Source organism: Lutra lutra, chromosome 2 (assembly GCF_902655055.1).
Source record: "Lutra lutra chromosome 2, mLutLut1.2, whole genome shotgun sequence".
NCBI classification, from domain to species: Eukaryota; Metazoa; Chordata; class Mammalia; order Carnivora; family Mustelidae; genus Lutra; species Lutra lutra.
Genome location: NC_062279.1, coordinates 187,013,961 through 187,039,871, shown reverse-complemented (window position 1 = coordinate 187,039,871; position 25,911 = coordinate 187,013,961). Strand labels below are relative to the sequence as shown.

The 25,911-nt window shown below is 47.5% G+C and overlaps 1 protein-coding gene across 6 annotated transcripts in view; it reads right to left on the bottom strand.

The window, feature by feature from the left end:
* CRACD (capping protein inhibiting regulator of actin dynamics) overlaps positions 1 to 25,911 on the bottom strand; it is a 272,837-nt gene that overhangs the window by 16,940 nt on the left and 229,986 nt on the right. For 4 of the 6 annotated variants that reach the window (XM_047719362.1, XM_047719361.1, XM_047719364.1 and 1 more), the window contains 2 exons: positions 10,039 to 10,174; positions 2,369 to 2,533 (listed from right to left, as the gene is read on the bottom strand). In XM_047719362.1, the coding sequence (XP_047575318.1) occupies positions 2,369 to 2,533; positions 10,039 to 10,158 (285 nt within the window). In that variant the 5' untranslated portion in view covers positions 10,159 to 10,174. Of the gene's footprint in view, positions 1 to 2,368; positions 2,534 to 8,034; positions 8,057 to 10,038; positions 10,175 to 25,911 lie in introns of those variants that run through there. The other 2 variants (XM_047719365.1, XM_047719366.1) reach the window with 2 other exon arrangements.

Here is a 25,911-nt window from a genome sequence, read left to right as displayed (position 1 = left end):
CACTTGCTTCTTTTCCTGAGTCCAGCACATCTCTATCTGGGCAGTCTCCAACCTCAGTCTCTGCTGTGGCTGAGACCAGGCGCCACCCTCCAGCCACCCCACCTGGGAAGCAGGGCTGTGTCACACACCTGGCCTCCGACCTCAGAGCTTCAGGCTGTGCTCGCTGCCTTTGCCCCCTTCACCCGCTGGCCATCTCCCCTCTATGCTAGACCTCTTCTCGGTGAGAAGGAAAGGCCCTACCAATGCTGCGTGCAAAGGGCTGGGCTGAGGAGATGGATGAGCAGAGGAGACAAAAACCGTTAGGACAGAGGAAGAAGAAAAAGGCTGAAGACCCCCAGCCCAGTTGCTCCTCTGCCCTGGGAATGCCCACACCACGTGGCCTGCACCTTTCTGATGGCCCCGCTGTACCTTCTGCCTTAATGTGGCCCACAGTTAAAAACAGGAGTTATCGGTTATTGTCCGTTCCAGAGCAATAATGTCAGCACCACACTTAGAAGCATCTTTAGAAAATACAGATCGGGTGCCTGGGTGGCTCTGTCGGTTGGACGTCTGACTCTTGGTTTTGGTTCAGGTCATGATCTCACAGTCCTGGGATCGAGCCCTGCCTCAGACTCTGCTGAGCTGACCATGGAGCCTGCTTGGGATTCTCTCCTTCTCCTCCCTCTGCCTCTCTCCCACTGCTCATGTTCTCTTGCTCTCCCTCAAATAAAAATAAAATTTAAAGAAAAAAAAGAAGAAAACACAAATCAAATACTACTCCCAGAATGAGAAGCCCCCTTTTCCTGTAGTTTGTACAATCTGGCCTCTATACCTTGCTCTATCCTCCCTTTGCCCCCCTCCAGGGTCTGGTGGGCCACACGGACCTGCTTTCTTTTGGGACACTCCCAGCCCCATCTCTGGGCCTCTGTGCTTGTTCTTCCCTCTGCGGAGAACGTGGCCCCATCCCCAGGTCTGCTCTGGTTGCTCTGACCTCCTTGCCTAGAGAGCAGCTCCTCACCCACCATGTTACTCACTTTTCCATCACTCTGTTTTACCTTCTGTGCAGTACTTTTTCTTGATCCAGAGTTATTACGTTTATATACGTATCTGTTGACTTGCCATGTGACTCTCCTGTCATCAGAACATAAGCTACATGGAGGCAGCCCCTGCAGAAGGACTGAGCCTTGTCCTTCCTCGGGCCACAGTCTCTGGCACTTAGATCCTCAGTAACAGTGAGGACATTTGCTTCAGTCCTTGGAAAATCCCTGCATGAAGGCTGATGGCCATCGCTGCCGCCTAGCGCTGGACAGGTTGGACCTGGTGGGGGCGCTGCGCCTCGCCTACTTACCCACCGCAGTCCCCGCTGCCCACCTGTCTGGGACCCAGGAGTCAGGAGGGCCAGAGGCAGAAGTGGGCAACAGCGGGGGAATGGCCTGTTCTTTCCTTCCTCACTTTGCCCTACAAATCACTTCTCTTTCTTCCCGCCCTGATGATGTATTAGCTGATGACAGGCATGACTTCGGGGGGACGTCCATTTTAATAAACAGCCGTGTAATTTCAGGTGCCTGGGTAGGCACAGAAAATGCTTTCTGTTGAGACTGGATGACTTGGTGGCTCAGCTCGAGGGCTCCCTGCTCCAGCTGCTGGGTGCCTGCCCTCCTTCCCCACTGGAGGCCCAAGGATGTCCCTCCCGCTGCTGGATGGACTCTGATTCTGGGTCACGGTGTTTCTTTCCAAGTGTCAAAAGACCAGATTCAGATCGGACAATGCTAGACCAATATGACTTTCTTTCCTCATTAAGTAGACTTCAAGATAGCGTGTTTGATACATTCTGCCTCGTGAAGGACCTACTTCTTTCTTTTCTCATCTCCCTTTAAATTAGTCTAATCTGACGAGTAATCACTCAGTGCTACTACGTAAGCACTAGCTGAGTCCTGGGGTGACAGAGATGTGGAGACTCCAGTCTGTCCTCAAGGAACTCCACATTTAGAGACGGAGAGAGCACAATTACATGGACACGGATGAGTACAGGCATGTGAGAAGCACGAAGGATGCCCAGCAAAGACACGGGAGACAGCCCCGAGAGGGGGTAAGGCCGGCTAAGGCTTCCTGGAAAAGGTGGGCCCCTCGGAGTCTTGAAGAGTAAGTGGAAGATGCTGTGAGGAGCGACCGCGAAGGCCATGTCTCCCCTTCACCGCCCCCAGCTGCCCCCCGAAGTGTGCCTCGCTGCAGACCACGGGGTGCCCTCTAGCCCCGGGTTGCTCAGCAGAAAAGCTTCTCTCACACATTCCCTGCTCCGCAGAGCCCAGAGTCTCTGGATGCCCTGGCCACTGCCCAGCATCCTCCCCTCGCTTATCAGCAACCAGGTCACTCCCTGGAGGAGCCTTACTTTGTGCTCGGTGTCTGAGAGGGGGACGTCCTCGTGAGTCACAATCTCCATGGGACTGGTCAGGAGCAGATCCTCTTCTAAGCTGGCCTCACCACTGTCTGCCTTCTTCATGGGAATGGCACTGGGTGGTGGCCGCCCAAACTTGATGTTTTTGCTCAACTGTCGCTGGAGAAAAACCAAAGAAAGACATTCTGAAGCAGGGAAGTGGGTCACGAGGAGTGCGAGCAGATGCCCCCGCATAGCTAGGGGGCCCTGGGGCGCGTTCTGCGCACGTTTCTAGACTAAATACCATGCCAGTGAGCCACGATGCAGTTCTGGGATAAGTGGATTCGTTTTCCAGTTTCTTTTCCTTTCCCACCTTCAAGCCATGAGCTTTTTTATCCAGCCACCTCTTTCCCAGAGATGCCAACCTTATCCAGGGGGCAGAGAGACCGTATTTTCAAACCAAAAGTGGGAATACATGTTATGACAAAATTTTTTGGTTAGCCCTATAAATGTATTTATTAAAAAGTCTCATAAAAATGGTATAGAAAAAAATAGTTAACATGAAATGCAGGAACCACTGGGGAAAATCTAGACCCTCGTGGTTGCTGTAACAGGGAAGCCCTCCAGCTTCTCTTGGACACGTTCTCCCTGAATATTTGTTTTAACCACCTTCCTCACCAGCCCTCACTCAAACACCGTGTTCTGCTCACATGGGCACCAAGGTGAAGGGGGCCCCAATGCTGGCAAGTCCTTCCATGATCAATGCAGACATCACGGAAGACACAGAACGATCCTGTCCTGCCGCGAGGACTTCTCTTTGCCCTGCTGCAGTTTGACAGTGTGAACTGTGGGGCAGAAGGAGCCCAGTGGGGAAGGACAGAGAAGGAGGCAGAAGGAAAGGGCCAAAGAGGGATGCACGATCCGTGGCAGGTAGTAGGGTGTGTGTGTGGGAAACGGGAGAGAAATTAGGAAGATCAATAGTGTTCAGAATTAGAGAAAAGCCAGATCAGAAAAAGAAATATTTTCTCTGAAGAAAAAAATTATAAATATAATGTTAAAGGGCAAAATATTTAATGGGTTGTGGCAGAGAAAATGAACAACATTCAGGAAGAAGGAAGGGTACGCCGCAGCCACCCAAAGGACTACTGAATTAAATATGCTGTGTAAACCCGTGCCTTCGTCTACAGCAGGTTCGCAAGCTCAGCACTCCGGACGCGTCCCACCACATCGCTCTCTGCCGTGGGGGCTGTCTTGTGCGCTGTAACAGCTCAGCAGCCGCACCTGGGCCCCTGGGCACCAGATGCCAGCAGCAATTCCCTCCCTGTCCAGACAGTCCGCTGCGGGGTAAGAGCGCTGTGCCTGAGAGCTGCTGCTCTAGACTTAGGGACTCCGGCTTCGTAGTCCTTTTGTGCCTCAAAAAAAAGAAAGAAGAGAAAAAGAATGGGAATGCATTATCTATATCTATATCTATATTTACCTTTAATCTGGTTAGTACTTAATCCCACAGAGCCACAGGGGGCTTTAGCAATCACACAGTCCAACCCCCTCATTTTATAAAAAAAGTCAGAGGTCCAGTGGGGGGAGGTGACTGGCCCAAGCTTATGGAAAGAATGGCCACGAAGGGATTGAATCCAGGTCTCCTAAAACCATAGTCAGTGTTATTTGCTCTGCATTCCACAGCTTCTCACAAATTTGCCATTGCGCCACTTTCTTCCTCTAGGGGCAAACATAGAGAGATGATGCTGCATTCGTAACTCTGTGCCCAATTTCCTTGGCCGGGGACTCCCTTGAGGGAGATGCCCCTTCTGAACTCACGGGTACTCCGTCCACCCACTCGTGCCCAGCTCCCCCTCGGCCTTGCATGGTAGACAGTGAGACTGCAGAGACACGGAAGAGATGAGCCCAAGACTCCCCTCCCCGCACCCAGGGCACCCCAGCATGCCAAGTCAGGAGCACAGAAAGACAGAGGACTTGTATTTGATCTGCTGCTATTTCAGCCTGAGCCTGCCTCCCCTGGGAAGGAGCACACATCAAAAGCCCCGAGATCAGCCAGTGAAGTACAGCTTGAGCAGCCTGAAAGGGATTTGGGGAGGGCAAGGCTGAGAAAGGGTGCCTTCTCACAACCATTTAGCAGGAAGCGGTAGTTAGTATCTACCCTAAGCAGATCAAGAAGCAGGCACGGTTAGAGCAGCCGATGGAGTCAGACAAGAGGACACGGTGTAACGAAGTCACGGGCCCATCCAAGTCTGCTGACCGGGGGGAGAGGGGGCCGAACGGTTCCTGTGTCCTAGTGAAAGCCCTGGCAGGAATTCCCTTGGGGACTCCCAGCCCAGCCTTTGGTTTACCAGTTATCCCTGCTCTAGGAGTCTTGGCCGAGCCCTGGAAAGTGTGCTAAACCCCCTCAGACTTAGACGTCCTGTTGTCAGGGTCTGCCATGTCTCCATGTTCCGGAACGACTACGATGAGGGGATTTCCTCTAGTTACAATAGAAAGAATAGTTCTTTAACGAGCTTCCCGGGAGAACTTGGCCTAACAGTCAGTGCCATTCCGTTAGGGGCTTTGCCACCATCACAAAAAGAGAATGAAAATGCTGAAATTCTTCGTGAGGGCACCTTATAAAATACTTATGTGGGTCCACCCTGATGCTTAAGAGACAAACAAGCATATGACACAATGTAGTCGCAGTCTAGATGGGAATAAGCTCCAAAGATGGGATGGCTGTCGTGGCGAGCAATGGAAGAGCTACGCGAGAATGGAAAGAGAAGTCGATGGGATAAGAACAGGAGGAGTAAGGCACACGGGATGAAGCTGGAAGTGGAGACGGTGGTTCTAAGAACTGAAATGGAGCATGAAATCAAAGAGGTGAGCCGAGAGGAGGGTGCAGAGGTGTGGGGTGTGGGCCTGGCAGCAAGTACCTAGCTGGGGGTGGGGAGACGGGGGTGGCGGGGAGGAAGAGGTAGAGGGCGGGAATGAGAACGTGACTGAAGGGATGACTGATGTCACAGAGACGTGCATCCTGGCCAAAGAAACACAATGCTGTTGCCTTTGAGAATAACAACATGCATTTCTGTGAAGCCTCTTGATTTAAAATCACTCTAGGAAAAATAAATTCAGGCTGGTGGCTGCGAGCTTAGGGAGATGGAGGAGGGGAGGCCCCCGGTCATCAAAGAAATGCTGGCTGCTTTCAGGGATAGGGCTGCCGCCTCTCTGTCCAGACAAAGGACTGTCTTCCTAGACACACACCTACAGCTGTCAGGGAAGAGACCTCAGAACCAGGCCAGGGTGGGACTGAGGGTTCAGGGCCATCGTGACTGACCCTCAGGTCTGCAAGGCCAGGTTCCTGCACCTACACGTTTTCCCTGCCCCGGGCTTCCTGCTCCAAATGCTTCCTGTAGCCGACTCAAAGCAAATAGGGCTGTCGAGACACTGTGTGACTTACTGACAATTAGAATGTGGCTGCTGAAACCTATTTGGCAATCTCGGGTGTCATGTGACTTGAATGTAGAGCTCAGTGGGACTTTTTTGTGACTTCAGTTCTGTCCCCTACTCAGGCATTGTCACGAGAAGAGCTTTGATAGAAGCAGCCCCTGACAACCAGACTGTCGGGATGGAGCCTGCCCTGGTAAACTACTACCACTCCCTCCACTTTCTCTACTACCCGGGGGCCCCTCATATACACTGCAAGGACAGCCGGAGAGGGGGGCAGGGCACTGCGCCTACACCGACGGGCCACGCCGCCTGTGGCTGTGAATGGGGTTACTGTGAGGACTGGAATGTGAGCTAAAAGGGACTATATTTTATTCATTCAAACTGGGCCATTTTGTTGTAACATGGAATGCCAGAGAGTGATGTTATAGGAATGCACATGCATATTTATGAGGCTTTCTCCTATGGTGTGGGAATTCCAAGCACATGGTATCCGGCAGCTCCCGCACAGCCAGGATTTAGATTCCCCCAGACTGCTCGCGGCCATCCTTCACACTGTGTCTGCGAGAACAAAGCAGAAGAAAAATAAAGTTTCTGTCTTCTTGAGTGAACTACAGGTGCACCCATAGTGAAAATGAATTCTTAAAGAGAGGCAAAATAAAAAGCATATAGATTTAAAGATATCTGCTCTACGCAGAAGTGGCTAAGAGTGGGTATCTATTCTTTGTGTCCTTGACAGCTGCATGAAGTGTCAAAAACCTCCAACATATGACACTTGGGCATTTTTAAGTGAAATCCAGCTCCGCGGGAGTCAGTAGCTACTGAAGACGGAGGCTCTTCCTCCTGGGCTAAGTAGTCCGTGGTCTAATAGAGCTAGCATCTTCCGACAAAGGTGTGGTATAATTCTAGAAATCACCTGCAGGCTTAGACTCCAATGTTCCTGCCTGAGTTTTATCGTCACTTGTTACCCACTTCATAGCCTGGGTCTGATCTGATCTAAGCAGGTACCTCCCTGGTCTGTGATCTGGGCAGCTGTAAGGAACATCAAGGTCACTGCAGTCCAAATGCAACCAAGTGCGAAGCTTCCCCAAACGCTCCGTGCTACAGCAGGTGAGCAGTGGTTCCGTACAGATGGCAGACTTTGAGAACTAGAGGGCCCAGATCATCCATCATATTTACCCCGTTATTTTTCAGATGGGGACAGTGAGGGTCAGAGAGGTTCAGTGACTTCCCTGGAAGCCGCACAGCCAGGTGGTGGGGGAGGCCTGGCACAGAATTTTTATTTTACCCACTGGCCGTGGAACAGCTGACTGTTATGTGTAGGATCTTCACAAAGGGCATCACTATTGGTCTGACCCCTATAACTGTCCTATATATTAGAATTTGTTCTCCCTACAAACATGTAGTATTTTTATACTCGGGGAAAAAGAGAGTCATTTTTCTTGTAAAGTTTCAATCATTTGTGACAGAAATTTTGGCAGGTGATAGATTCACTTGATTCAGAGAGTGCAGGCTTACTGACCACGCTGCATTCAGTCATTCTGCCCTCAGAGCGGTTACAGACCACCCAGGTGCCCCGGCCAGCCAGCCAAGCTGGGATGACCACGTGTGGACACTAGAGGGCAACCTTTCCCAACACAGTCAGTACGTGCACCTTTCTGGGGGGGGGTGGTTCCAAGGACTGGGAAGTTTCTCAGGCCAGAGAAAAATGGCTCCCCACCCTCCCCCAATGGTATTACGATAGAAATCTCATTTCAAAAGAATGTCTTAATAGTGACTAATCAGGGGCACCTGGGTGGCTCAGGGGGTTGAGCCTCTGCCTTTGGCTCGGGTCATGATCTCGGGGTCCTGGGATCGAGTCCTGCATCGGGCTCTCTGCTCTGCAGGGAGCCTGCTTCCTCCTCTCTCTCTCTCTGCTTGCCTCTCTGCCCACTTGTGATCTCTCTCTGTCAAATAAATAAATCTTAAAAAAAAAAAAAAGTGACTAATCAGCCTGCCAGGACATCTACTGTCAAATAGGTATCCGTTACTTTTCTGTTTTTAATAAACATACGTACATACACAAACACGATTTTGGACATAAAAAACATACATGCCTCTGACATAACTAACACCCTCATTCCATGCTGGAGTCTACGAGGGGGCGGTCTTTTATGCTGCTTACTGAGCATCAATATCAGCATAACGTTGTCATGGAAAAATGCAAAGCATTCATGCAAGTATTAATAAAGTTAACTACTGTTTCTATGACTTACCAGGAACATACTGCTTAGTCGACTGAAAAATAAAGCACAGTCTTTTGGGGGTGATACAGTCATATCTTAATGTCACTCCAAAAATCACATTTTCTCTGATAATGGTCCCCATTTCCCTCCTCAAAGAGCAAAGCCTCTTTAAAAAAAAAAAAAAAAGTAGAACTAGAGAGCAGTAAAGAAGCTTGTGAAGCCATACCACAGCAGAGGCAAAGTCAGGCAGACCTCAGGTGAGTAGGTATTGCCCGAAGGAGAGCACTTTCCTCACATTTTCCTTTCCATTGTTAATAGAACTGCTGCTTCAGGGAAGTTGGTTGTTTTACATTTTATTTACTTATTTTTAATTAAAAAAATTTTGTTGTTGTTGTTTTACATTTTAACTGTAAGATCTGATTCTTTAAACTTGTGCCCCGCAGCGTGAACTGGAACAGGCACTCACACATTCTTACTGAGTTTCAACAGTGCAGAGTTATATGTTTTTTCCAAGTCCAAATCCACTTCCTGGAGGGGCAGTGGCATGCGGTGTTGACGTTAGCACAGACATCGTTTAAGACAACACACTATTATCTCATTTTTAAAGAACTCCTCAAAAGCCCTTATGAAATACAGCTGTTTCACGGACTTAACTCTGGAAGTCACTCCTCTTGGAAAGGGCATATTATGAGCCCGGGGTTCAGAACTTCTTAAGAATAATAATTCCCCCAGGAGTCAAAATACTGCACGAAGGAAAGGTGATGTGGGGAGGGAGTCCAGCATTTTCTTGGGCAGTCACCACCCTTCCTCTTCTCCAGCCTAGGAGAAGTGACAGCTTGCTTCTGAGTCTGTGCGCATGTAGCAGCACAGCCCGCAAGAACTGAGAGCAGAACCTGGTCAGGACATGCTGGAACCTGCCGGAAGGGCCTGCGTCAGCGCTGAGGGCAGGATGGTGGCCCTGGGCCGTGGCCGGCAGCAGGTATAAAGATCCAGGCCAGCTCGGGTGTGGTTCCGGGTGTTAGCTATTTCCCCTCCTGCTCTATGCTATATTCAGCTGAGAGTGTGCAGACAGACCCCAAAATGCATAGCTAATGTTCAGTAGAAACAAGAACATTTCAAGAAAATAGAAAATTTCCTTCGAGTTATCAGCAGCTACGCAGGCCAGCTGTTCCCCTGCCCTTCATTCATTTATACATTCGTTGTTGTAGACTTACAGACAGATGGGAGTCAGCAAACCAGAGTCCCCCGTTCATAATTTGGACCGCCTCCAAGCCTTCCCATCTCAGCGAAGTGCTTGCTTGGGCACTTCTGTCGGGTGAGTGAATCCTATCAGGCTATCGAGCAAACCTACGTGATCGGATCCCAGGTGTCTCTGCTCCTCTTACTTTCCCTGGATTTCCCATGATCTCAATCACATTTAGTGAATAATTATTTTATTAAATTTTCATTATGGAGGAGTTACCACCTGCGTCAGTTTTATAGAGGAAAACTGCCCGACTCTGCAGCATGAGCAGGGGGGAGGTTGAAGAGCTTCCTGGCATTCCTCCAAGACAGGGCGGCTCAGGGGAAGCCAGATTTACAAATACGGCAAATAATAAAGAGTCCCCCCCCGTCACTGTCCAAGTAGGGGACGTGCTGTGCATGCCCTCAGCTACAGTCAACCCTGTGCTCCGGGATTATGGGAGACATTCAATGGTTACTTTTCCAACCCCCCCACCCCCACCGCCCAGCCAAGTCCTGAAGCTTCTCTTGGGTACCTGTCCTCATGACATGCAGTTAAAAATGAGGGAACAGCTCAACAGAACAGGAGTGGGGTTGTTAGGTAAGTGGGTACAGTGGTGACGGTGTACCTCTCACAGGGCACAGAAGGCTTCCAGAGAACAGAGTCAGGGTTGAGAGAGCAGAAATTCTCACCAGGAGCTCCCCTGGCTCTCCCGATCCCTTACTCGAGGCCACTCTCAGGATTTTCCCGCTTCCCACCATCGCCGGACCCCCCTCCTATGGATCTGACTTTCCAATCTCAAGCTGTCTTACCTGAAGAGCTTTGACTTTGCCCAGGATGTTGTCCTGTGACATTGCTTGAACTGTCTGCTCACTTTCTGCTCCCCCATCAGGGATAAAAATACTGTCATGGGAAAATGCCCGGGTTCCCATAGAATAGTTGAAGGACCTGGAATGCAAATCATGTGCTTCATTTATTAGGATGATAATATTTCTTTTGGCAATTCAGTTTCCTGTTCCTCCTGATTTAAGGGACTCCCCCCACTGCCCCGTCTCCCTCAGAAAGCACTTCCAGCGTTGTGTCCTTTTCTGCGAGGGGTCAGCCAAGTCGCTGGTAGGAGAAAGGGTCTCTCAGAAATACGGGAGCTTGTCCCCAACACAGGGTTTTAGAGCCGCTCCAGGACAGGACTCAAAGACAGCTCTTGACTTGTAGAGGACCCGGTACCCAAGGCCTGGCAGGAATTGGAACTGGAGGAGCCCACGTCCTGGCAAGCCTGACGAGCTGCCGCTCTCTGTTTTCCCCCAGGAAGCCTGTCAACCAGCACTTTCGAAATCACATGCAGATCTACAGGTTAGACGCAAGAGATTTTCTCCTTTAGATGACAATCAGATTGTTAAAAAGATCTGTGCATCTAAGACGGAGACTTGACGAGGCCAAGAATTGCCGAGAGGGCCTACAGTATCATCTCTGGGGCTGGACTCTTTAAGAGAAACACGTGTGGGGGCAATGGGGGGGGGGGGCCTTCGTGCACAGCAAGCGGCTCGGAAGCGGTAGGTACCCAACCGTAAACACGCTTCAGCTGAAGGGGTGCACTTCGTGGAGTCCAGGCTTCCACCTGGGGTGAGCTGCAGGAAGACGAGCGGCAGAAGCCCCTGTTCCTCGCCCAGTCTCGGACATAACTGCACTCTGGGAAGAGTGCTCCCAGGGGTAGGCGGAACCACACGCTCTCTGGAAGGCAGGGCAGGTGCATTTCCATGATGCTGGGCTCTCGGGCAGACTCCCGGGGTGAGAAGGGGCTTCTTCCCCTGCTTCCCTCCTTAGAAGCGCATCCCACTTGTAGCTTTAATCAGTGACCCAGCGTCAGCCCTGGGGGAGGGGCGCCTGCAGCTGGGGCTTCTAAACTGAATTACAGACCTGCAGCAGGTGGGGTCCTGACCAGATCTAGACGGGGTTGGGAAGGCTGAGCACCAAATCCTGCCCTCGAGTGGGCCAAATCCGAAGCAGCAAGGTGACAAAGCCTATGAGGTTGGGAAACCAGAAGGCTTGGATGCGAGCCTCCAGGCTGTGGGACCTTTGTCAATGACAGTAAGAGCCGCCACCAACCCCACCCTGATGAAAAGCTGTGCTGGAGTGTTACTTTTGTCATTTCAACCCCAACGCCTTGTTGCAGATGAAACTCAGGGGTAAGTATCTGTATCTAAAGTCATCCGAATAGAAGCAGTAGGGTGAGAAAATGAACTCAGAGCTGCAGACTACGATCCCTCTCCCAGCCAGCTGATGTGTTTTAAAGCAGCAGTCCTCCCTCGAGTGAGGGGAGGGGGACGCCAGTGGGAGAGGAAATGCCACGTGGGCTGGACCTGGATTAGAGATACTGAACAGCTAGAACACCAGACCCTCTAGATCAGCGACCCACTTTATGAAACAGAGATCACTTTATGAATCAAAGATCACATTATCTCGCTGTCTTCAGAGACTGGCCAGCCACATCGCCCTGGTGCCAGGCTAAATCCCATTCCAGTTTCTTAGGGAAACTTGACCGAATCATGAACTTTATCTCCCTGATCCCCTTCTTCTTCCAGGTAGGCTAAGATTCTCTCCTATCCTATTCCTTCTCCTACTCTTTCTGTGTTGCCCCAAATGTTCCTTGTTGCCAAATGAATGTCCACCCATTCCCCACTTCCTGATAATCATACTGAAAAACAAAAAATGAACGATAGCGGTAGTGATAATTACAGTAATAGTGGCAGTCGCAATGGCAACATTAATACGGGCTAGATTTTATCAGACTCATGCTGTGTCCCTGTTGTTTGCGCTAACCTCTTTAGCATAATATCTGAATTCTTCTGATACATAATATTTAAACTGTATCTGGTAGGCACTAGTATGAAGCCTACTTACAGAAGAGGAGACTAAGGCTTGAAGACAGTGGGTGACTCGCAATGAATGAAGTGATGTGGATCTGTTTCCGGCCTCGTTTCCATTGGTCTACTTGTCTATTTTTACAGCAATAATCCCACACTGTCTCAATTACTACAGCCTTTTTTTTTTTTAAGATTTTCTTTATTTATTTGACAGAGAGACGCAGCGAGAGAGGGAACACACGCAGCGAGAGTAGGAGAGGGAGAAGCAGGCTTCCCATGAACACGGAACCCGATGCCAGCCTTGATCCCAGGACCCTGCGATCATGACCAGTGTTATGATCCCATGACCCTGAGCTGAAGGGAGACACTTAACAACTGAGACACCCAGGTGCCCCATCACTACAACTTTTTAATGAGTCTTTGTATCTAGTAGTTTAACTTCTCCAGCTTTGATTTTTTTGTTTTGTCAGGATGGCTATTTTTTTTTTTTTTTTTTTTAAAGATTTTATTTATTTATTTGACAGAGAGAAATCACAAGTAGGCAGAGAGGCAGGCAGAGAGAGAGGAGGAAGCAGGCTCCCTGCTGAGCAGAAAGCCCGATGTGGGGCTCGAACCCAGGACCTGGGATCATGACCTGAGCCGAAGGCAGCGGCTTAACCCACTGAGCCACCCAGGTGCCCCAGGATGGCTATTCTTATCTATGCATTTCTGCATAAATTCACGTACATACCCACACTTGAACACACTCCTAGAGTTGTTTTTTTTTTAAGATTTTATTTATTTATTTGACAGAGGGAGAGATCACAAGTAGGCAGAGAGGCAGGCAGTGAGAGAGGGGGAAGCAGGCTCTCCTCGGAGCAGAGCGCCTGATGTGGGGCTCAGTTCCAGGACCCTGATATCATGACTGAGCCGAAGGCAGAGGCTTAACCCGCTGAGCCACCCAGGTGCCCCAAGAATTGCTTTTGTGATGGCATTAGACATACAGATAAATTTTGAGATAACTAACATCGTTACAATTCTTGATTTAGTCCATGAGCATCAGATATCCTCATTTGTTTAGCTCCCACTTACTTTCTCTCAATAATGTTTTGAAATGTGCGTAAAGGCTTTGTACATATTTTGATAGACTTATTCCTACTTATTTGAGGTTTCTGAACTCATTGCAAATGGTATAGCCAAAAATTTTTATTTCCTAATTATTTATTGGTGGAATATTAAATTATAATTGATCTTTGCATATTGTTCTTAAAACTAGGCTTAGCTAAATTTATTAATATGACTTGATTCTTTTGGACTCTCTATGTATACAAACAGGTTGCGTGTGACCAAAGGCAGTTTTGTTTATTTTAAATCCATCCTTCCTTCCTTTCTTCCCTCCCTTTCTCTCTTTTCTTTGTCATCCTGCATTATCTAGGAACTTCACAAAGTTGAACAGAGGTCATGATGGTAGATTTGTCATGTTCTGGAACTAAGCAAAAATGCATTCAATATTTTACCATTAAGTTATGCTGTAACCTATAGATTTTTTGTAGGTTATATCACTGCTTCTTCAAAAAGACAGGCAAACTATCATCTTTTATTTATAGCTGATATTAAGATTTTTCCTCTTTGCCTTGGTTTACAGCAGTTTTACTCTCTCATGGTCATTGTGAATTTCCTCTAATTTATCTATTTATAATACATATATAATACCTCCTAAACCTGTTACTTGTGGCTTTCATCAATTCTGGAAATTCCTCAGCCTTCAAATATTGCTTCTACCCCCTTTTTCCTTTATTCCCCTGCTGATTCTCCAATGTTTGAATGCTTTAATGCTGTTTCCCATACCTGTCAATTCTTTTCACTCAATATGATTTAGTTTGGATTTTTTCTTTTTTTTTTTTAAAGATTTTATTTATTGGGGCGCCTGGGTGGCTCAGTGGGTTAAAGCCTCTGCTTTCGGCTCAGGTCATGATCCCAGGGTCCTGGGATCGAGCCCCACATCGGGCTCTCTGCTCAGTGGGGAGCCTGCTTCCTCCTCTATCTGTCTCTGCCTGCCTCTCTGCCTACTTGTGATCTCTGTCTGACAAATAAATAAATAAAATCTTTAAAAAAAAATAAAAATTTTATTCATTTATTTATTTGTCAGAGAGCGAGCAAGCGAGCAAGAGTGTCAGAGAGCGAGCGAGCGAGCGAACAACAGGAGGAATGGCAGGCAAAGGGAGAAGCAGGCTCCCCACTGAGCAAGGAGCCGGATGTGGGACTGGACACTGTGATCAGGACCTGAGCTGAAGGCAGATGCTTACTGACTGAGCCATCCAGGTGTCCCTTAGTATAGATTTTTCTACTGATCGAGATTTCAGCTCATTAATTCTCTCTTTAGTTATATCTAGTCTACTGTTAAAACTATCTATTGAGGGGCGCCTGGGTGGCTCAGTCAGTTAAGTGTCTGCCTGTGGCTTAGGTCATGATCCCAGGTCTTGGGATTGAGTCCCAATTGGGCTCTCTGCTCAGCAGGAAGCCTGTTTATCCCTGTTCCCCTGCTTGTAGTCCCTCTCTTGCCATCTAGCAAATAAATAAATAAAAAAAACTAAGAAAAAACAAAAACCAACTATCCATTGAACACTTAATTTCAGTACTGTTTTTCATATCTAGAATTTCCATTTGATTCTTTTTCATAGATTCCAGTTCTCTGGTGAAATTCTCTATCTTGTCAACTATTTTATTGAATGTATTAATCACAATTATTGAAATACTAAAACTCCAATATCTTTATAGGATTTTGGGGTCTACTTCTATTATTCTGTTTTTCTCATAGTTTGTTTCTCAACTGCCTGGTAATTTTTTGATTGAAGTCTAAGTATCAAGAATGAAACACGGGTGAGGCTGGGTCGTCTCCTTCCAGTGAGGACTCACCCAATCCTTCAGCCATCAGTGGCAGAGAGGATCACCTCAATTAGGGACTGAACTGACCATGGCTGGTTAGCAATCTTGGTAAGGCTCAGACGACCTCTGCTTTGTCCTCATACCTAGGCTAAGGCCTCCTGTTGTCTCAACTGACAGCCTGGGTTGCTTCCTAAGATCCCCCTCCTTCGTAGGCCCCAGGCCCCAATTTTCATCTTTCTAACATCACACACTGTCAAAAACTGTGTTGCCGTTCAGCCTCTATCCTGGTGCAGCTTTATCAACAAATTTATCGAAAGGAAAACTGCCAGGGCGCCTGGGTGGCTCAGTGGGTTAAGCCTCTGCCTTTGGCTTGGGTTGTGATCCCAGGGTCCTGGGATCGGCGAGCCCCACATGGGGCTCTCGGCTCGGTGGGGAGCCTGCTTCTTTTTCTCTCTCTCTCTCTCTCTTTGCCTGCTTCTCTGCCTCCTTATGATCTCTGTCTGTCAAATGAATAAATAAAATCTTTAAAAAAAAAATGGAAACTGTCACCTAGATTTAGATTCATTCTTCTGAGTTTCTCTTCTCTTGGGGATTTTAGTCCTTCAAGTCCTAAAGTCCTATCTCGGCAGCCACAAACTCCAGTTTTGTATTCCAGGCTGCAGGAGACTGCCTCCAGTTCTGCTGCCTTCTCCTCCTCTTGGCAGCCACTCTCAGGCTTTTTGGTCTCTTGCTCTCCACCAGGAGTTACTTAATGCCCAGAGAGGAGAAACAATGTGCAGAAAGTTGGGCTCAACTCAGTGGGCTTCTGTTCTCTCCACTATCTCATTGCTCAAGTCTGGTGCATGAGCAGCAATCAGATGCCTTCAAACAGATGTCTTTGTTTAAATATTCTCTCTGCATTGCTACTTGTTTGTGCTGGGAGCACTGATTTGCTTCAAGCTACTTCATCATAGCCGGAAGTAGAAGTGATTAAATAACTTTTTGATCCTTACGAGGTTTCTACAATTGTCAGAACCTACTTATTTATATGGCTATTACTCTTAAGAGGATTACTTTTCAAACCAAAAACATTTCTACCTTTTTCTTCTTAGATCTAGTTTTTGTCCTATTTTAAAGCTCTGAGAAGGAACAATGGAGGAGAATGGTAACTGGTTTATTGGTTATATGAAGGAACACTCTTCTAAATATTTCAGTTTACATCATGTAAGTTAACATTAAATCCTTGGCAATTTGAATAATCTTGAATATTTGGTGATCATGGCTACCAGCTCCGGTTCCAAACAACTCTACAACGTAGATTATTTCCTTTTCTCTGAAGGGGAAGCTGCGACAAAGAGTAGGTGAAAACACTGCCCAGAGTTCCGGAATTTGAGACAGGGCTGGAATTCTACTGAATAGGCAGCGTGTGGAGATCTCAGCTTGAAACTCGGTTCTTAGGAACAAAGAGTTGGTGGAATCATTGTCCTTAACAGCTGGGAACTAGGAATTACATGATTGGGAGGTGGAGGGGCAACCTAACACAAACTGTACCTTAGCAGAGTTCGTCTGGACTTCTTTATTCTTGACATTTAAAGATTTTTCACAATTGATTGCGAATCAGGCCAATCCTCCCCCTTCCTTTTATTATCCGTGAACTCAGAGGCAAGGCCTCTGAGCCTCAAAGAGGCAACTTTCCCTCAGGCTTTATGTTCTCAAAAGGAAAAAAAAAATGCCACTTAGCTGTGTGGGAACCTTCTCTCCCCATGCCAAGAACACAGAGCAGCCTCTTGATCATGAGAAGAGATGTATAAGGACCTCTAAAATCCCCCAGATTTTGAACTTCTAAATGAAGGATTGTTAATACATTTAACAGTCTTTAAATTTAAACAAGATCATCTAAAGTCAAATGCAAAGCACCTGTAGTAAAAACAAACTCCAGAAGGAAAGAAAAAAAGGCCCACTTGGGAAATTTGTAACAACACTGGTCTCTGAGGAGAAGTCTTCATTAGTTTAGGGAAGAATCACAGCCATGCCTTGCAGAGGTCAGAAAAATGGTCCCTTTGGCCATGGAGGTCCAGGCAGCAGAAGCTCCTGGGGCCCTCGGGGCAGAAAGCATGGCTGCGATGTCATAACTCTCATTTCCCTATCTCTGTCCTGGCTTTGTTGCTGATGTTACTGGTTATTGGAAGAGAGGCTCAGATTTCAGATGTCTAATCTGAGGCCTCCAATCCTCCCACAGACCTCTGATTTGGTCTTTCCCTTTCACTCTTCGCTGACTCCTACTGTTATGTTTTCAAAGGCAAAGATGGTGATTGAGAGCCTGAAGCTCCTCCTCTGGTTTCAACAGCGCCTTTTACAACGGTCTGTGTGTGGCTCCAGTACTCTCCTCTCCTCTCCCCATACGTCCAGCTGCACAGTGGACCCTGCTACTTGGCTGTCCCACTATCTGCAAACTCAGCATCAATGAAATCAAGGTCATCAGTATCTCCCACAAAACTCCCATTTTTTCCTGTTTTTTTGTTACTATCACCCCTCAGGCTCTGTGCAGTTATCATTTTATGTGAGGTCTGGTCCAGGTCAGGAGGAAGCCGTAGTGCATTAGACCTTAATGAGTAACATCATCAGTCCTCTCCCATTCAGAAATCCTTCGAAAACAGTGCAGAAATCAGTGGGTAGGACGAAAAATCCCGAGCTCCCAGACCGACTTCGGCCTGCACTCCATGCTGCCAGCCAAGGCTCCTCCACCCCTGCTGCTTGGAGGCTGGGGCTGCCGCTCTGCGCGGCTCCAGTGGGTCTGTCTCTACAAGGAAACCAGCAGCTGGAGGGGGAGCCGCTAATCCAGGGTACCGTCCGCAATAACAGATGGCAGGCCTTGCCCAGCTCACGGTCACTGCTCACAGGGCCTTCTGTGGCTACGGAGTCCACGACCGGATCCTTTTGGACAACAGAAGCTGAGGTCCCAGGAGGTGAGCGAGAGACTTGACCAAGCCAGAACTGAAACCAGAACTCAGGCTCCTGAGTCACAGCGGACGGAGCTTTCTAGTTTGACTCAGTGTTTGTCATTAGAAATCCATTAATTTGGACGTCTTTGGGAGCAAAGATGCTATGTAAATAACAACTGCTAGACTATGACAATAAAGTAAGATTCCCAGTTCACCCAGGACTGCAAAGCTTATAGAAAAGAAGGTGAACCGATTTTATTGCTTAAATACCAAATCTGAGAACCAAATGAGGTTCCAGCACCCGTGAATTTTTTTTTTTTTTATTTAAGAGGTTTTATTTAGGGCGCCTGGGTAGCTCAGTGTCTGTCTTCAGCTCAGGTCCTGATCCCAGGGTCTTGGGATCAAGCCCCACATCAGGCTCCCTGCTTGGCGGGAAGTCTGCTTCTCCATCTCCCACTCATCTTGTTTGTGTTCCCTCTCTCCCTGTCTCTCTCTCTCTGTCAAATGAATAAATACAATCTTAAAAAAAAAAAAAGATTTTTTTATTTATTCATGTGACACAGAAAGCATAAACAGGAGTGGAAGGCAGATGGGGAGGGAGAAGCCAGCTCCCTGTTGAGGAGGGAGCTCAATACGGGCCTTGATTGCAGGACCCCAGGATCACAACCTGAGCAAAAAGCAGATGCTTAACTGACAGTCACCCAGGCATGCCATCTGCGAATTTTTGTGTATTTGTATAATATCAACCAAGACTATTTTGTTATAATATATACTTAAAATGTTATTTTAGCCATTTTTAAATGTACAGTTCGGTGGCATTAAGTACATTCACAATTATCACTGCATCTGTCTCTAGAACTTTTCATCATCCCAAACTGGAACTATCCCCATTCAACAATAACTATCCACCTCCTCTTCCCCTAGCCCCTGGTAACCACCATCTTCCTTTCTTTCTTTTATTTTTTAAAAAAGATTTATTTATTTATTTGAGAGAGAGAGAGAAAGAGAGAGAGACAGGGGTGGGGACAGAGGGAGAGAGAGAATCCAAGCAGACTCCACGTCCAGCATGCAGCCCAATGTGGGACTCGATCTCATGACCCCCAGATCATGACCTGAGTTGAAATCAAGAGCCGGACACGTAACCAATTGAGCCACCCTGGTGCCCCATCATTCTCCTTTCTATGTCTATGAATTTGACTATTCCAGGCACCTCATGCGAGTGGTTTATTTCACTTAGCATAGGGTTCTCAAGGTTCACTCATGTAGCGCGTGTCAGGATTTCATCTTTTAAGGCTGAATAATGTTCTCCAAGATGTATACTGTCCCGTTTTGTCTGCCCATTCATCTGTGGTTGAACATTTGTTCCTACCTTTTGGCCAGTGTGAATAAATGCACTTGGACACTGGTATTAATCAAGATTTTTCAAAATGTATAAATACAGCATCATGACTTCTAACTATGTGTAGACATGGCTGAAAGGTAAGTAGGTGTGCCCTACATCTTCATTTCACACCAAAGATTTGACATCACTTTCATATCCTCTACCCAAATTAAACAGTTACTCTCTCTAAAGATGAGTGGAGACTTCACAGGACAAAAGATGAAAAAAACAAAAAGAGGAGAAGGAGAAGATGGAGAAAGAGAAGAGAATTTCTTGACATTTGCCTAAAATCATGGGAAATCTGGAGGTGCGATGCTTCAAATGCTAATCGTGCTGAGTCACAGAGCAGCAGCCCCTAGGGTTCCATCCTGACCCCAGACAGCCCAGGAGGCTTAAACACCATAAACAGGATTACTAGCTAGAGACCAGAGGCTTCTAATAGGTTGAGTCTATTCTAACAGAATTGACTATTGATTATTAGCACTTAAACAGACTTGGAGTGGCTTAGGGGGTCCTGTTTTACCTACACCTTCTTACATTTAAGCCCTCTGATCTAAGTCATTATGGGTTTGGAAAGAGAGGAAGAAAGACTCATTGCTGTTCCTCCCCAACCCCACCTCTTTCCCTTTTATTTACCCAGAGTCGGCTGGACTGCCTTCATAATTCTACCCAGAAGCTCTAAGAGGCTATTTCAGGATAAGTACTATAGTACTCTTGGGCGCGCTTTGGCAGCACACAGACCAATACTGGGCTGTTCTGAAGGGCCCATTTCTGGGCTTCAAGTTATCAAAGATTCCAGAAAACTCGGCTGAGGCCTGAGTGGGTGGTCCCACTGTGCTGTAACACACAGAACTGGATGATTATGCTAGCAACCATGCCAAAACCAGTATCAAGTTCACACATTTACCCTTTGCTCAGGAGACGCTTTTATTTTTATGATTTTAAATTCTAAAATGACTTCAGAATTCTACAGTTGCTGCAAGTATGATCTGAAGAGCTTTTGCTCTCCTGGGCCACTGGAGGAAAGCTGCTGGCGTGGTGCTCCCCCACCCCGACCCCAAGGTGGACAGCGGCCACTCGAGGATCCGTCCTTGAACACAGACAAGGATGTGTGTGGGAGAGCTCCGAGGCAGGTGAAGATCTCTGAGGCAGCTGAAGAGCCAATGAGCGTGTGACTGTCACCATGACCTGGTCTTACCTCCAGCCTATGGGAATATGATTGGCATCTCCAAAGGATCTCCAACTGAAGTTCTCTCCAATCCCACTTTTTTTTTTTTTTTAAGATTTTATATATTTATTTGTCAGAGAGAGCAGAAGCACGGAGAGCTTCAGGCCGAACAGGCAGAGCAGGCCGAGGGAGAAGCAGGCTCCCTGCTGAACGAGGAGCCTGATGTGGGACTCGATCCCAGGACCCTGGGATCATGACCTGAGCTGAAGGCAGAGGCTTAACCAACTGAGCCACCCAGGCGTCCCTCCAATCCCACGTTCTCTCAAACTCTGCATCAGCCGTACAGCCATTAATTTGCCAGCGTAGAAACTTCCAACAGTTCCCTTTTGTTAAAATCTTCCCAGATGAGGGACGCCTGGGTGGCTCAGTTGGTTAAGCAGCTGCCTTCGGCTCAGGTCATGATCCCAGCGTCCTGGGATCGAGTCCCACATCGGGCTCCTTGCTCATCGGGGAGCCTGCTTCTCCCTCTACCTCTGCCTGCCATTCTGTCTGCCTGTGCTTGCTCTCTCTCCCTCTCTCTCTCTGACAAATAAATAAATAAAATCTTAAAAAAAAAAAAAAAATCTTCCCAGATGAAGCTGCAATGGTTGGTGGCACTTAAAGTCTGCATGGCAGGGCCCCCAACGACTCTGGCTGCGTGTGCCTGCTGCTTAAACCTTGTTCTCCCACTAACCCGCTGTGTGGCCTTGGGCAAGTCACTACATCTCTACGAGTCTCAGTTTCCCCATCTGTAAGTGGGGAGGCTATTAGGGCCTACCTCGCAAAACTTCTGTTGGGATTTAACGAGTTAGGATACGTAAAGCACTGAGAATAGTGCAAGCATGCATGTAAGCGTTACCCTACTCAGGCAGCCTGAAAGATACACCACTCCACTCCCCAAATACCCTGTCTGGGCTCTTCCTCTCCACGAATTGCCCAGCACCAACCTCTCGGTTCAGGCCCTACTCATCCTTCCAAGTCCAGCTCAAATCTTATCGCCCCCAGCTCAAATCTTATCCTGCTTCCTGGAAGAAAGGAGTCTTGTCTTCCTTTGAAAGGCCGATGCACGTGTCTCCTGCTGTTTTATGGTATGGTTGCTATAATCATGCCTTAAATAAGACAGAAAACAAAAGGGCTGTGCATGTTGTAAAGCGCTGCGCAGACGCTGATTCCAACAATAATGGCGTCCTCTTATCTCCACCACAGTCCGGGAGCTGCATGAGCGCAGGGATCATGTTTGTTATCTTTGTTTCTCCCATAGTGCTTCACACAATAAGACTGTGAGGGAACTTTTTCAGTGCAGGAGTAAATGATTAATACTGTAGAAGAGTCAGTGTCCCAGATGGGTAGGTCACTGAGGGACTGGGAAGCTTGAGACAAACACCCTGAGGGGAGGAAGAGGAGCATTTTCAGACCATGGGTATTTTTCAGGTACAGTGGTCGTATTCATTGTGGTGGGCCTATGCCAGCGCGTGGGTAAGTGAGGAGGACACTCAGCATCTTAAAAAGCTTCTTCTGGGCCTCCGTTTCGATTCAGATCAGGGAAGTGCTCCAGGCTCTGCTTCCTTCTTTCTGGGTCAAACCCTCTCTCCCACCTAGCTTTCCTGCTCCGTCAGTTTCACGCTCTGTCAGTTACAGTTCTTAGTTGCAAGCAAAAGAAACTAACTTTGTCCCACTGGACCAAAAGAAAATTTACTGACAGTCTGGTGGGGGCTTGAAGAACCAAGAAAGCTAGAGTCAAAGCTTGAAAAAGAACTGCAGAGGTGCGGGCTGTAGGGACCTCAGCAGCCGCCTCACCACAGGAAAAGCCTCGTTACAGGCACAACCGCAGCTGTGTTCTCACATCCTTGAGCGCCAACCACATCAAAGTCCAGGAGAGAAAGACCAGCTAGCCAGGTGGGTCCCATGTCATGCCACGCTGCACCGGAGGTGGGGGGCAGGGGAGTGGAGGATCTGGCCCTTTGGCTTGTCAAGGGAAGCAAGCACCATGTCTTATGAGAGGTACACACAGAGAGGCAAACTTGATTACCTGGAAAAAAAAAAAACTGGGGAAAAGAACTGTTGGAAAAGGAAATTGGATGCTGACTACTAATTACCAAAAACTGCCACCACGCCATGCTTCCGAGGCTGTCTTGATTCTCCTTTCCAATTTTGCCCACCCAGATGGACAATGCCCCTGGAAAGCACTCTGGTGTTTTGATTCTGCTTCTCTCACGGGACGTTCTTGGTGGCATGTGCCGCTGCCTGCAGTTCCCCACGCTACTGGGATGCCCAAGCCCAGGTCCTCCAGAATTTCAGGCACGGCAGATAATCTATTTCTTTACTGCTGAAGATACTCGTTGTGTTTTCTGCTACCGCTGAAATCATCCTATCTGATACAGGCTTCCAGCCACTAGTCTACACACGAGGCACACTCTGAGATGCCACTGCCATCATCCAACCTCGGAACGTGAGCCCAGAGGGAAACTTCCCCACCCAAAAAAGAAGGCTTTCTGCAGCTGCATGGTTCACACATGTCTTAGGCCAGCCCCCCTACTCCTTATCCTTTGTCTTTTTTGGATAAGCATCATGTAATTTGGGACCACAGATATTGAGTAATTACCATAGCAATGATTAGGGATTCACTTCAGGAATAAGGAAATATAATTATAGTCCCCTGGCAGCTTGTTTCCATGACAACAGGGGCAATTGCAATTGATCAGCAGTTTTCTAGTTCTAAACAGATCCGTGAGTCTCATTCAAATGAAATGCTAAAGAGCAATTAAGTGCCGGCGGCAGACATCGCTGGAAGGGACTGGAGTCCGATCCTCCTCCATGCCACATCCTGGAGGCGCACCCGGACTTTGGCATCCTGTGAAAAATCTACAGCGCTCCACAGCTCTGGAGCACCAATCCCCTACTAAGCACAAGAGAAATGGGACAGGGCGAAAGAATTCCAGGAAGAAGAGGGAATTTTGGAATCTTGAAACAAACCGTCTTGGAACTGGAAGTCAAAGGATCATTTTCTCCAGCACGTGAACTCTGTCCTGGGTCTCCCTCGCAGAGGACAGCTGTCTAACCTGCCATCAAGTTCTGTAAGGACTCCACCTGCGGTCTGTTCCACACCTCAGTGGCTCCACCCGAAGAAAGACCTTTTCAGAAACCATTTCGGAATCAATTTAGTCTTGCTCTGGGCTCTGGAAATAGAAAACTAGTAGCTACCCCCTCCTTATCTCGGTAATAATATTACCCAGTATTTGTAAAGTGCTATTTAATGGCAGATAGTGGAATGTCACGTGTGGTTTTTGTGGTCCTCATGATAAGCCGGGAAGAGAGCATATCCATTTCACAGCTGAAGGAGCCGGCTTGGTCAAGATCACACAGCGCAGGAATGAAAGCAACGTGTGCGCAAGAGACCATGACTCCCGCCCTGCTGCTCTCCCACACGCTGTGTCACCATGACTAGAGATCCTTCACCCTCCATCCCCTGTAGACTTGCTGGGCCCAGCTCCATTCGTTCTCCAGCTTAGCCCCTAGATGTCATTCACTGAGTGGTCTTGTCCCTCTTTTCTAGTCCCTGTTCAATCAGCACATCACAGGTTCCTAAGGGTAGAGTATAACTGCTCAAGTCACTAAGTCTTTTATTTATTTTTTATTAACATATAATGTATTATTTGTTTCAGGGGTACAGGTCTGTGAATCCTCAGTCTTACATAATTCACAGCACTCACCATAGCACATACCCTCCCCAATGTCCATCACCCAGTCACCCTATCCCTCCCACCTCCCTCCCTTCTAGCAACCCTCAGTTTGTTTCCTGAGATTAAGAGTCTCTTATGGTTTGTCTCCCTGTCTGGTTTCATCTTGTTTCATTTTCCCCCCTTCCCCTATGATCTTCTATCTTGCTTCTCAAATTCCTCATATCAGTGAGATCATACGATACTTGTCTTTCTCTGATTGACTTATTTCGCTTAGCATAATACCCTCTAGTTCCATCCATGTCATTGCAAATGGCAAGATTTTGTTTTTTGATGGGTACATAATATTCCATTGTGTATATATACACCACATCTTCTTTATCCATTCATCCGTTGATGGACATCTAGGTTCTTTCCATAGTTTGGCTATTGTGGACATTGCTGCTATAAACATTGGGGTGCACATGCCCCTTCAGATCACTACATTTCTATCTTTAGGGTAAATACCCCGTAGTGCAATTGCTGGGTCATAGCGTAGCTCTATTTTCAACTTTCTGAGGACCCTCCACACTGTTCTTCAGAGTGGCTGCACAAGCTTGCATTCCCACCAAGAGTGTAGGAGGGTTCCCCTTTCTCTGCCTCCTCACCAACACCTGTCATTTCCTGACTTGTTAATGTCAGCCATTCTGTCTCGGTGTGAGGTGGTGTCTCATGGAGGTTTGGTTTATATTTCCTTGATGCCGAGTGATGCTGAGCAGTTTTTCATGTGTCTGTTGGCCATCTGGATGTCTTCTTTGCAGAAATGTCTGTTCATGTCTTCTGCCCATTTCTTGATTGGATTATTTGTTCTTTGGGTGTTGAGTTTGATAAGTTCTTTATTGATTTTGGATATTAGCCCTTTATCTGATATATCATTTGCAAGTATCTTCTCCCATTCTGTTGGTTGTCTTTTGGTTTTGTTGGTTGTTTCCTCTGCAAAAGCTTTTTATCTTGATGAAGTTTCAATAGTTCTTTTTTGCCCTTGCTTCCCTTGCCTTTGGCGATATTTCTAGGAAGAAGGTGCTGAGGCTGAGGTAGAAGAGGCTGCTGCCTCAATCTATTCTGACTTCACCTTCTGAAAAGCAGCAAGGCTGAATGATCTAAGGTACCATACGGGGACCAGAGAGCCTGAGCTCCATGGCAATCTCACTGACGACATGCTGTCTTATTACACTGTGTAATTCTCCTTTCCCAGTGGGTCAGGGCACAGTGAAACTCTACCATGGTGGGAAACTAAAGGATGTGGTAGATGAACACTGAACATACAGTGGAAAGAGTCAGCATGGCAAAAAAGAGCAGTGTTTGTACATTCGGTACGTGAATAATGTGTATGCCTGCTATGTGCCAGGCATAGCTGCAGAGGCCGGAAATACAGTGAACAGCCATGTAGGCCTGCCCTTATGGAAAAGTAAACCACAAGAACAAATGGCAAGGAGGCCTGATCCAGGCTGAGGGGGCCAGAGTAAGCTACTCACTGAGGAAGGCATATTTGTGCAGAAAAATAAGGATAGAGGTAATGAGCTGGGAGCAAGTAGAGATGGGGGATGGGGTTGTTCCAGACAAAAGGGCGGCTACACGCACAATCAGCTGACTTGGATTCTAGTCACACTTCTAAGACTAACAGCACCCCACTGTGATCTCTTCAATAGTCTGTGTCCCCATTTGTAAAGTGAAGGTATTGATCAGGGCTAAAAATTACATTAGACTTTTAATATTGGTGTGTGTGTGTGTGTG